The sequence below is a fragment of the Delphinus delphis genome, chromosome 4, assembly GCF_949987515.2.
Source record: "Delphinus delphis chromosome 4, mDelDel1.2, whole genome shotgun sequence".
Taxonomy (NCBI): Eukaryota; Metazoa; Chordata; class Mammalia; order Artiodactyla; family Delphinidae; genus Delphinus; species Delphinus delphis.
Genome location: NC_082686.1, coordinates 70,980,311 through 70,993,068, shown reverse-complemented (window position 1 = coordinate 70,993,068; position 12,758 = coordinate 70,980,311). Strand labels below are relative to the sequence as shown.

Sequence of the window (12,758 nt, the reverse complement as noted above, 5' to 3'; positions counted from 1 at the left end):
AGAAAAGAACTATTGCACTACTTAAATTGGAATCCGAATTAACATATTTCCTAAAGTAGTTAATCTAAAACCAAATCAGAACATCAAATTCTTTTCCAAAGTGTATCAGTATTTCATCATTTAGTTTCAAGTTCCTTGTTTCTGCATCTCCAGTTGCAGCTTTTTCATTTTTAAAGAGGATAAGTAATCTTTAGTTGTGACCTATTTAATGTTATGTTCACAAAATCTTAATACCTTGGCATTATTCTTATTGTTTATTTCACTGATTAAATCTTAAATCAGATTCCTTTCTTACCTAGCATTTGTTAACTTCAGAGCTCATGCTTTGATTTGTTTCCAGTGAATTTTAAATAAAAATTTGCACTACCATTTGTCTTGGGCAACTTACCCTCCCTGTTAATGAATTCTGGAGAGAAATCTTCCTCTGAAAGGATACTGTATCTCTGTTTCCTTTTTGCATTGTCTAGTATGCCTCTTCCCTATTAAATGCCTCTTTCACAGCTGAAGGTTTTATATCTTTTATTAAACTCATTCAATTTTTCAATAACATTTACTGCTAGGAAATTCAATCTAGTGTTTCCAAGTACTTCTTGAGATGCTTTTGAATTTTATTTATAGCAAAAACTCAAAAATGTGTGATTAAAATTTGGTTTGCTTTAGTTTGACTAGGGGAAATATTTTAAAATTGTGACCTTTTTAAAAATCATTACAGGTTTTTTGTTTTAAACAATGAAGCTGGGCTATTGGAGTACTTTGTGAATGAACAGTCTAGAAATCAAAAACCCAGAGGTACTTTGCAGCTTGCAGGAGCTGTAATATCACCCAGTGATGAGGACTCTCACACCTTCACTGTAAATGCTGCCAGTGGGGAACAGTATAAACTCAGAGGTATGACTGAAATATGAGAATTAATAGTGTGATTTTCTTCTTCCTTGAGAAGTTGGTATACTTCCCTGCTTTCATTTAGGTTTTGGAAGTAGAAACTGCTGTCATTGATGATATAGATACAATATTTTAAACCTTGGAATTGCTTTAAGGATTTATGAAATCTGTTTTAATTTATGACTTTTTTTAAGTGGCACAGTGAACAAGTCTGTTTAAAATTGGGCCCTCTAAGAAATTTGTGTAGAGGAAATCCTGATTACTGAAAACTCTAAAAACATAGACTTCTTTAAATTTTTTTTTATGTCTTTCATGGATTTGTATTTCACCCCCTTTCTTGATTTGGTTGGTATGCTCTGTGGTTTTTAGTGACTAATGTACATAATTGAGATTTATAAAAATGCTCATATTCATTAAAATAAAGTATAACTTCTGTTTAGATACATTTAATTTGTATATATAAAGTTTCTGTTTTTATTTAATTAATACATATAAAGTATAATGATAACCCTAATTGAGCATGCTTCTAGAGATCTGAAGGAATATACTGAGGATACATTAAATGCTTAATAAAGGTTATTTCTTTAAGGAAGAGCATATTTTTATGAGAAAGTTAAGACATGTCATATGCCCACCTAGCTGCATGTAATTTATCCTCCTAATGTATCCACATCCAGCTATGGTGTTACCTAACAAGGTTGATGCTTTGGCCTCTTTCCTACCTCCCTCTGGTCAGGGACACTTGCTCTAGGGAGAGTAAGACCAATCCCTGATTTTCAGTGATCTGTTCTTCATGCTATAGACAATTAATTGTATTCTAAAAATAAATATAAAAGTGAATAACTTGTAGATACTTTTTATCAGCCACAGATGCTAAAGAGCGACAGCATTGGGTTAGCAGACTTCAGATATGTACACAACATCACACTGAAGCTATTGGCAAGGTATGTGGATTCATATATGATATTAATGCACAAAAATGGGAAAAGATTTTTAACTTATTTTTTTACATTTTAAAATTGAGATGGTATTCACATACCATAAAATTTATCCTTTTAAAGTGTACAATTTCATGGTTTTTAGTATATTCATAAGATTGTACAACTGTTGCAACTGCCTGATTCCTGAACGTTTTCGTCACCTTCCAGAAAACCCATATCCATCAACAGTCACTCCCTAGTCCCCTCTTCCCAGTCCCCTGACAAACACTAATATAATTTCTGTTTCAGTGGATTTGTTTATTCTGGACATTTCATGTAAGTGGAATCATACAATATGTGCTTTTTTGGTCTGGCTTCTTACAATAAGCACAATGTTTTCAAGGTTCATCCATGTCATTGCATGTATCATACTTTATTCCTTTTTAAGGCCAAATAATACTCTGTTGTATGGATGTACCACATTTTGTTTATGCATCAGTTGATGGACATTTGGATTGTTTTATTTTATTTTATTATTTTTTTTTTGTGGTACGTGGGCCTCTCACTGTTGTGGCCTCTCCTGTTGCGGAGCACAGGCTCCAGACGTGCAGGCTCAGCGGCCATGGCTCACGGGCCCAGCCGCTCCGTGTCATGTGGGATCTTCCCGGACTGGGGCACAAACCCGTGTCCCCTGCATCGGCAGGCGGACTCTCAACCACTGCGCCACCAGGGAAGCCCTGTTTTATTTTTTTTTGGCCATGCTGAGTGGCTTGCGGGATCTTAGTTCCCCAACCAGGGATTGAACCCGGGCCCATGGCAGTGAAAGCGCCAAGTCCTAACCATGGACCGCCAGGGAGTTCCCTGGATTGCTTACATTTTGTGGCTGTTATGAATAATACTTCTGTGAACGTTTGTGTTCAAGTTTTTGTGTAAACACATGATTTCAGTTCTCTAGGTTATGCCCAGGAGTAGAATTACTGGGTTATATGGTAGTTCTCTGTTTAACTATTTGAGGAACTGCCAAACTGGTTTTCAAAGTGGTCAAGCTATTTCATGTTCTCACCAGCAATACATGAGGGTTCCAGTTTCTCCACATCCTTACCAATACTTGTTACTGTCCTTTTTTACAATTGTTATGGCCATCCTAATGAGTGTGAAGTAGAATTTCATTGTGGTTTTGATTTCATTTCTCTAATGACTAATAATGTTGAGCATCTTTTCATGTGCTCATAGACCATTTGTGTATCTCCTTTGGGGTGTTTCATTTTTTAAGATGAAAAGGAGGGTCTCAGTATTTGAAATCTGAGGTTAGAAATGTCTAAAAAATAATATAGGGAAGCATAGTTAAAGGATTCCATACCTACTTTTCTTTTTCTTCCTAGTGGTTTTTCCCCATAGCTAAATTTTTTAAAGTTGTGATTTAGGCCTATAGTCTGAAATCCAGCATAAAAGCTTTATTTGTGCTACAAGATTCTAAGCATTGGCAGTGACCAGAAAGTGCTAGTTTGTTTCAAAGATACTTGAATGTTACATTAGAACATTATATTGAGTATTGCTGAGTATATTTTTTGCTTCAATCGTGATGTTTAAAGATCTGAAATTAGAAATTTCTTGTTATTCTAATACATTCTAACGTGGATAAAAAAAGTTCTTGACAGCACAGACCTGGAATTAATTTTCTAACTACGTTACCAGTTTACTATGGGATGTGTGAAATACTTAAACTTTGAAGGATTTAAATTTTATCATCTTCAGAGCTATTCTTGTAGTGAATTTTGAGGTTCATTTATTTTTAAAACTGTCTGTGTGTAAAAGACTCTAGTTTAGTATAGGTTGAGGGTTAACCTGAAGTTTAAAAAAGGAATGATTTTCTTTGTTTGTCTAATAGAATAATCCTCCTCTGAAATCACGGAGCTTCTCACTTGCATCTAGTGGTAATTCTCCTATATCCCAGAGGAGACCCAGTCAAAATGCCATTTCCTTTTTTAATGTTGGACATTCCAAACTACAATCAGTGAACAAAAGAACTAACTTACCTCCAGACCATCTTGTGGAAGTCAGAGAAGTAAGTATGAATTGAAATCAAGTTAAAATGCATAAAATAATCTTAACTGCTTGGTTTTGACACACAAAAATTTTTAAATCCTGTGTCTTCTGGGGCCCTCAATGTTTAAGTCTTAAAGAGTCCCTGATTCTTTAGGTGTCCTAAGTTTCCTCAAGTCTGTCAACTAGGTTCTGTGTACAGTGTCATCTTTCAAAAGTCTGCATCTTTCATTTCTCAAGTAAGAGTACAGACTCCTTTAATGTAAAATTTATGATCAAAGGGTTATTAAGCCTAGTGGAAAGACTATATGGTCAAGCAACTGACTATTTTCTTTAACTGGTACATGTAAATAGAGAATTCCATACACAAAAAAAAATAGAATAGTTAAATCCTTGATGTTGCCTTATCTCACCATTTTCTTCATTCTCTTTCAAACTGAGTACCAAATAATTCTAGTTAATAAAGAATGCAGTTGTTAGGTTCTTAATAATCTGGGTGTATTTTACTGAGTTAATTTTGGTAGAGCTTATAAATATCTGTGTAGTGAACTGTGAAAATAATATTATAAATCACACCCAAATGATTTAAGGCAGGAAGCTGGGGAGGATGTTCCCTCTATCAAGTTATTTTGGTTTGTATTTATAGATGAAGAAATTGAGATTTAAAGAGATGAAGTAACATCCTTGAGATAAACAAACAATAGCTTTGACTCACTTTCTAGTCCTGTTATAAATAAGTGACAATTATAAATACCTTTTTTCATAAAACAATACATTTTTAGTATTTATGTTGATGATATTCAATCTGTTGATAAATATTGGTGTTTGTGTCTTAAGGAAATCAAGGTACTGATATATTAATCTACAGTGAAAGAAAAGGAAATATTAAAAGTGGTTAAGATAAGGGATAGAATAAAGAAAAATATCTAGGGGCAGACTTGTATCATAGTATGTTCCTTAACCCTTAAAAATTAGGCTGCCATGAAATTTTTGGAAATCTCTGATCATGGCTAGTGATGGGAGCTTGAGGGTTCTTCAGAGATGCTGATAATGTTCTGTTTCTTGATCTGGGTGTTGGTTACATGGGTGTGTTTGGTTTATGAAAATTCATCAAGCCTATATACTTGTGAGAAGTGTACTTTTCTATCTGTAATACTGTATATCAGTATATATACTTCAGTAAAATGTTCAAAACAAGCAAAACGCATGTAGTTCAAGTTGTCATGAATTTTGGTGCACATTTTCACGGAAAAGGAACCTTTTTGTATTTGAGATTTTAGCTATCTGTGGAGACCTCTGCTTGTGTGTGCTTGGATCTTTAGGATCTGCTGTACTGAGACTGTTGTCATATCTCAGCTTCTCTTCTACTGTGATGACTTTAATCACCCACGCTTCTCTTTCTTGCTCTAATGGTTCTTTTGTTATTCTCACACTCAGCGGTGATTTCTTACAGTACCCACACTATAATGTTCTGTGATTTTAAATATACCTTTCATATCATTGTGATAGCATGTTAATGTTTAGCATGTAGCTCTGACACTTGTATGTAGAGAGTGTGTGTCCCCAAAGTTTCACAACTACCTCTTTAGGAAGGACAGGTATTTACTTACAGAACTGACTAATTTAATGGCAGCTTTCCTGAATTATGGCACCAGTAACTATCCTAGGATTTGAGGGTTGACCATTGTTTGGCAATCTCTGTGCCAATGCCACATCCAAAAAAAAAAAAAAAAAAAAGTTTTAGTTGAGTGTCTGTGTTTTCACTAGGTTGATGTTTTTGCTTTTAAGAACTCAACAGGTCAAATGATAAAATTATAACTCTATTAGGAACATTCTGAATTCCAATGGAATAATTCTATTTGTGAGAAAATAGTGCATTTGGAGAGTTTATACCATTTTTTGTCCTTCAGACAAAATTTTTTAATAAATTTATTTATTTTATTTATTTATTTTTGGCTGCGTTGGGTCTTTGTTGCTATGCACGGGCTTTCTCTAGTTGCAGCGAGTGGAGGCTACTCTTTGTTGCGTTGCGTGGGCTTCTCATTGTGGTGGCTTCTCTTGTTGCGGAGCACGGCTCTAGGTGCGTGGGCTTCAGTAGTTGTGGCGTTCGGGCTCAGTACTTGTGGCTTGCGGGCTCTAGAGTGCAGGCTCAGTAGTTGTGGCGCACGGGCTTAGTTGCTCCGCAGCATGTGGGATCTTCCCGGACCAGGGATGGAACCCATGTCCCCTGTATTGGCAGGTGGATTCTTAATCACTGGGCCACCAGGGAAGTCCAAGAACACGTTTTAAATGCTTACTTTGGACTAATTTTAAATTTACAGAGAAGTTGCAAAAGTAGTACTGGGTTTCTATATATCCCCCACCTAACTTTTTGTAATGTTACCATCTTTCATAACATAGTATCAAAACCAGGAAATTATATAGATACAATACTGGTAACTATAATCCTTATTCAAATTTTAACAGTTTTTCCACTGACATTCTTTTTCTGTTATGGGATCCTGTCCTAAAATGTTGCATTTAGTTGTTGTTATTACTACTTAGTCTCCTGTCTGTAATTGTTTCTCAGTCTTTCCTTATCCTTCATGACCTTGACACCTATGAAGATCCAGTTATATTTATTTAATGTTCCCAAATTTGCATTTATCTGATGTTTTCTTAGTATTTGAGTGAGATTATACATTTTTGGGAAAAATACTCTAGAAGATATGTATCCTTAGTACCTATATCAAGGAGTTCATGATGTCATTATGTTGTATTACTGGTGATGTTGGCCTTGATGACTTGGTTAGGGTAGCTTCTACTGGATTTCTCCACTGTAAAGTTGCTGTCTTTCCCTCTGTAGTTAATAAATATCTTGGGGAGGTACTTTGAGACTATGCAGATCCTTTTTCTCTTCAAAGACATTGAGAAAACTTTTGATACCACGCTGACCTATGGTTCCAGGTAAGAGTTCTCAAGCTTTTTGTGGTCTTGGGATCCCTTTCAGTCTTAAAAATGATTGAGGACCTCAAAGAGCTTTTGTTTTACATGGGTTAAATTTACCAATATTTACTAGAAATTTATTAGAAATTAAAACAGGTATTTTATTTATTATTATTTTTTATTAGTTATCTATACATAAAAACAGGTATTTCAAAAATACTTGTTTTAAAATTTTATTTTAAATGTTTTATTTTAAAATAAAAATTAATAAATTCATACATGTTAATATAAATAACGTATTTTTATGTCAACTATTTTTTCCCAAAACAAACAAAATAATTGCACTCAATTTATTGCCATATGTAGTTTTGATTGAAATATATGAAAAAAAATTTGGCCTCACACAGATACGTGGTTGGAAAAAAGAGGAATATTTTAATAGCTTTTTAATTGTGGCTTTTCTTCTCTGATACGCCACCAAAACTTGACAGTGGCAGTTTCTTAAGTGTTAGATGCAGTGTGGAATCTAATATATATCAGTGAACTTTTCATATTCTGTTTCATGAAAATACATTGGTTCGTCTTGCACTTTGAATGGATCTTTAACCTATGCACAATTTTGTAACACTACACATTAGTCATTTGGAAAATACTAGTTCAGAGTTATGCAGGTCTTACAGATGTTGGTATACAATGTCAAAAATTCACATTCATTAAGATCCCCGCTAATCTCATCAGAAAAGGCTTTTAGTATGGGAAACCTGTCAAGCTCATGGTAACTGACATAGGTTTTCCAAGATTGTAATTTCATTTTACAGATTTTATAATTGGCCACAAATACTGTCAGTTGTTTTTCTTGAAGTGGCAAGTCATTTTGTTTAATTTGAGATGTCTACCACATACCCCCAAGCCTGAAGAGCCATAGTTTCTAACAGTCATTATTTATGTCAAGGAGGACCGTCCCTGTGTTCCTCCTCTTTTCTACTGCAACACCCTATACTTCTGTCCTCCGGTCACCAAATGTGTGGAGGCTTCCTCCACACTAAGCAGTTCTCTGACCCTCTGCAGACTCCACCTAGGTGTTCTACAATTCAATTCAGTTCTGACACTATTTATCTGAGATAGTATCTGACCCCACTTCAGATGCTATTCGCAAGTCCAGGTTGTCACCTGTGTTTGTAACCCCACCTATAAATGGGAGGTTTCCATTAACCCTTCTTCAGGTTGAGTCATTTGCTAAAACAGCTCACAGAACTTGGGAAAACAGTGTACTTACTATATTACCAGTATATTATAAAGGACTGTAACTCAGGAACAGCCAGAGGAGGAGATCCATAGGGCAAGATATTGGGGAGGGGATGCAGAGCTTCCATGCCCTCTCTGGTTGCACACCCTCCCAGCACCTCCATGTGTTCACCAACCAGAAGCTCTCTGAACCTCCTCCTTATGGGTTTTTATGGAGGCTTTATTACTTAGACATGATTGACTCCATCACTGGCCATTGCTGATTAATTCAACCTCAGCTCCTCTCTCCTCCCTAGAGGTTGGGGGGTGGGGCTGAAAGTTCCAAGCCTCTAATCTACAGGGTAGAGTCCCCTGGCAATCAGCCCCCATCGAGGGATTCTGCAAAAATCACTCCATTAACTCTACTGTGGTTGAAAGCGGTTTGTTATTAATAACAAAGGACACGTTTCACCTTTATGCTCTGAAGCTATTACAGGAAACCAAATATTGTAACAGAAGATGCCCCTATGCTCTGATCACCTAGGAAATTACAACAGTTTTAAGAGCTGTGTGCCAGGAAGAAGTGGGATTCTTTCATGTCAGATGGTGATCTGTGGAAAAAACAGCTAGTTCAGCTTGCAGCTCAGTCTCATAAGTGCATTTCCTTAGGCCACCACAGTACTTTGGTATGCAGCAGAAGTGCACTTTTTTTGATATGCAACGGAAGTGTACTTCTCATTTTTCATATAGACTATTAAAAAATGTGTACTCAAGAGTCAAAATATAGTAAAACTAATCATTTTTACTAATTTTTCAAGAACATTCTTAAGTAAAACTGGCTCACCCCCAGCTCCCCGCCCCCCCTTAAGTGCATGGAAGTGAAGAATACAATGATGACTAGTACTGTTGATGATGATGACACTGCCTTCATTCTAACTAAGACACCAGCAGTTTTACCCACCATTGCTTTCACACCATCAGTGCAAATGCCACCAAGTGAAAAAGGCAAATTAATTTCCTAAAATTATTGTGAAAATAGTTTTGACTCCATAGACCGCCCGACAAGAGTCCAACAAGAATCTGCAGAGCACTGTTTGAGATGCTGTTCTAGAATGATCCAGCTCCAGGAGGTTGTAATGCAAAGATATAATTCAAAGTGAGTTTGAAAGGAGTATTTTAATCAAAGCCCATGGGTAAGTCCGGCAATAGTTAAAGTAACAGTTGGCAAAAGCAACTGACTATTGAGAATAGAGTCATCTTGTGCTTGAACATAGATTTATTACTAAAGTGTTAAAGTGATCTATTTTAGTATTTACTGTTTATTATTAGTACAGTTTATCAATCACTCCATTAATCAGTGCATGCTTCATGCTGGTACTATGCTGTACCCTGGGAGGAGCTAACATGATCAATCTAGTAAGGGAGACATTTAAAATACAAGCAATAAAATCATGATTCTCATCTGGTTTTCAGACAAACTAGATGCCACTTAAGTGATGTACACTATCACCATATTTGCCATATCTAGCTACAAAACACAGATTAAGCAAGTTTTCAGCTTTCCTGACATTTTTTCTTTCTTGAGGAACTGGTTTCATAATGTCAGGAACAATCACTAAAACAGCTTCACACAATCAGTTCTATTTCATTGTAAATATATGATCAACTCATTTGTTTGCTTTGGAAAGAACCATAACCAAATTTTAACATTTGCACTATAATTATAATTTAGTTTATTTTTTCTAGTTGAGAACATCACTTTCTTAGGCATCTTGACTTCTAACATCAGCACTAGCAAGTGGCTTTTTTGGGCCATTTGCACAAGGAAACACTTTCTTCTCTTAAGTGTTATGTTGTGATAGCTGATTATTTATGTTGTCAGTATCCTGCTTATGATTTTTCCTTTATTAAACTTTTATTGGCTTATAACATAATATAGAAAAGTATACAGATAATAAGTGTACATCTTTCCTTTTTTCCTTTATGCTCTCTGAAGAGTGTAGTCAAGTGAACAGGTGTTTTTAATTTAAATGTCCAGTTTTTCAAATGTTTTTCTTATGGTGAGAATAAGAAGTTATATTCTCTAAGTTCAAGAAAGTGAGGGGATTTCCCTGGTGGCGCAGTGGTTAAGAATCTGCCTGGGGCTTCCCTGTTGGTGCAGTGGTTGAGAGTCCGCCTACCGATGCAGGGGACACAGGTTCATGCCCCAGTCCCGGAAGATCGCACATGCTGCGGAGCGGCTAGGCCCGTGAGCCATGGCCGCTGAGCCTGCACGTCTGGAGCCTGTGCTCCGCAATGGGAGAGGCCACAACAGTGAGAGGCCCGTGTACCACAAAAAAAAAAAAAAAGAATCTGCCTACCAATGCAGGGGACACGGGTTTAATCCCTAGTCTGGGAAGATCCTACATTGCTGCAGAGCCGCTAAGCCTGTGCACCACAGCTACTGAGCCCGCGTGCCACAACTACTGATGCCCGCACGCCTAGAGCCTGTGCTCCACAAGAGAAGCCACTGCAATGAGAAGCCCACACACTGCAATGAAGAGTAGCCCCCACTCACCACAACTAGAGAAAGCCCACACGCAGCAACGAGGACCCAACACGGCCAAAAATAAATAAATAATTTTAAAAAAAAGAAAGAAAGCGTAAAACAGCCTCTTGTTTGGCTCTAGATTGAAGCTCTTAGCAAGTAACATGGAGCCTGTTTAACCAGCTCAATTCAGTCATTAACAGCCCTGTTTTAGTATACTTACTTCTGAATGTTAATCCCTAAGGGCCATACTTCCTCCACTCTGTTACTTTTGTTTTTAAAGTCAACCCATCCTTGAATGTTGTAATTCCCCAAAAAACCTGTATAAGATTAGCTCTTTGATTTGTTCTGGAAGAACAGTTCTTCCTTGCCTGGAAAGTAATAAATTCAGTTTGGTTTCAGATATAGTTGAGCAGTATTTTTTTCCCTCAGCAATACTAGCTCTTACTGTGACTTGTTTAAGAAATCTGACAAGTGTAAAAGTTAGTATTTGCTTATAACATTGCTAGAAGCAGAGGGGAAGAGCAATTATATTAAAGACCCCTAGACCAGTGAGAAATACAAAAGAGGCATGATACAAGCTTCCCATTTCTAATTACATACCAAGAAGTTCTTTTAGAATGAAGAAATAGGGTAAGTATGTAATTTGGTCTTCAAACTGGAACAGGTTTAGATATAATTACAGTGGACTCTAAGCATAAACCAAGACTGTCTCTAGAAATTTGGAGCTTATGCCTCAACTAATTATAGAATTTTGTCTACAGTTTCTTATCTGGCTTTCTGCTCCGTTTAATTAGCCATAGAAGTTCTTTTCATTAGACCAGAGGTAAACCTAATGGATCTGTTTGACCCCCTTCCCTTGATCTTCATCCCAGTTCTTAATTAACCTTCTAAGTATGTATCCAGGTATAAAAGAACCTGACACACAGGTGTGCATCTTGTAATTTTCATGTAACTACCTCCTGGATCAAAAAATTAAATATTACCAACACCCTAGAAGACCCTCTCATGCCTCTCCATCATTACATCCTCCTCACTATCCTGACTTCTAATACCATAGATTTATTTTGCCCGTTTTTGTAATTTCTAAAACTGGAATCAAAAAGTATGTGCTCCTCATGGCACAGGGAGATCAGCTCGGTGCTTTGTGACTGCCTGGAGAGGTGGGATGGGGAGGGTAGGAGGGAGGGAGATGCAAGAGGGAAGAGATATGGGAACATGTGTATATGTATAGCTGATTCACTTGTTTATAAAGCAGAAACTAGCACACCATTGTAAGGCAATTGTACTCCAATAAATGATGAAGATGAAAAATAAAGATGAAAAAAAAAGATGGAAAAAAAAAAGTATGTGCTCCTTTGGGTATGACTTCTTTTTAGTCAGCATATGTTGGAGATTTACTTACGTATTGAGTGTAGCAGTTCCTTTCTTTTCACTGCTGCACGGTATTTATTATATGGATATACTGTAACATTTTTAATTCATTCCAGTGTTGATAGACATTTGAGTTGATGAACATATATACATACATATCTGTTGGTTATGTAACTAAGAATGTTGGATCATGGATTATATTTATTTAGCTCTATATATTTAACTCTAGTAGGTATTACCAAACTATTTTCCAAAGTGTTTGTACTTATTCATAATTTTGGATTATTGGGAGTTAGTCCTAGCATTTATATACAAAAACATTTACACACACACAAACAGTCCCCAACTTACCATAGTTCAACGTACGATTTTTTGACTTTACAATGGTGCGAAAGTGATACACATTCGGTAGAAACCGGTCTTTGAATTTTGATCTTTTCTTGGGCTAGTGATGTGTGGTAGGATATTGTCTCCTGATCCTAGGCAGCAAGCCACAGCTCTCCATCAGCCATGTGATCATGAGGGTAAATAACTAATACACTTGTAACCTTCCTGTACCCATATAGCCATTCGTTTTTCACTTTCAGCACAATAGTCAATAAATTAAATGAGATATTGAAGACTTTATTATAAAATAGGCTTTATGTTAGATGATTTTGCCCAACTGTAGACTAATGTAAAAGTTCTGAGCATACTTAAGGTAGGCTAGGCTAGGCTAAGCTATGATGTTCTGTAGGTTAAGTGTATTAAATGTATTTTTGACTTAAGATATTTTCAACATACGATATTTTCAACTTAATAATGGGTTTATTGGGGTGTAACACCATTGTAAGTGGAAGAAGATCTGTATAGATACCTTCATA

General features: G+C 36.3%; 1 protein-coding gene across 1 annotated transcript in view; it reads left to right on the top strand.

Annotated features, from left to right (window-relative positions):
- The window catches only part of OSBPL11 (oxysterol binding protein like 11), a 98,730-nt gene that overhangs the window by 30,761 nt on the left and 55,211 nt on the right, over positions 1-12,758 (top strand). Inside the window, exons 3-5 of the mRNA XM_060010821.1 lie at positions 713-888; positions 1,747-1,826; positions 3,691-3,867. Of these exons, the coding sequence (XP_059866804.1) occupies positions 713-888; positions 1,747-1,826; positions 3,691-3,867 (433 nt within the window). The remainder of the gene's footprint in view (positions 1-712; positions 889-1,746; positions 1,827-3,690; positions 3,868-12,758) is intronic.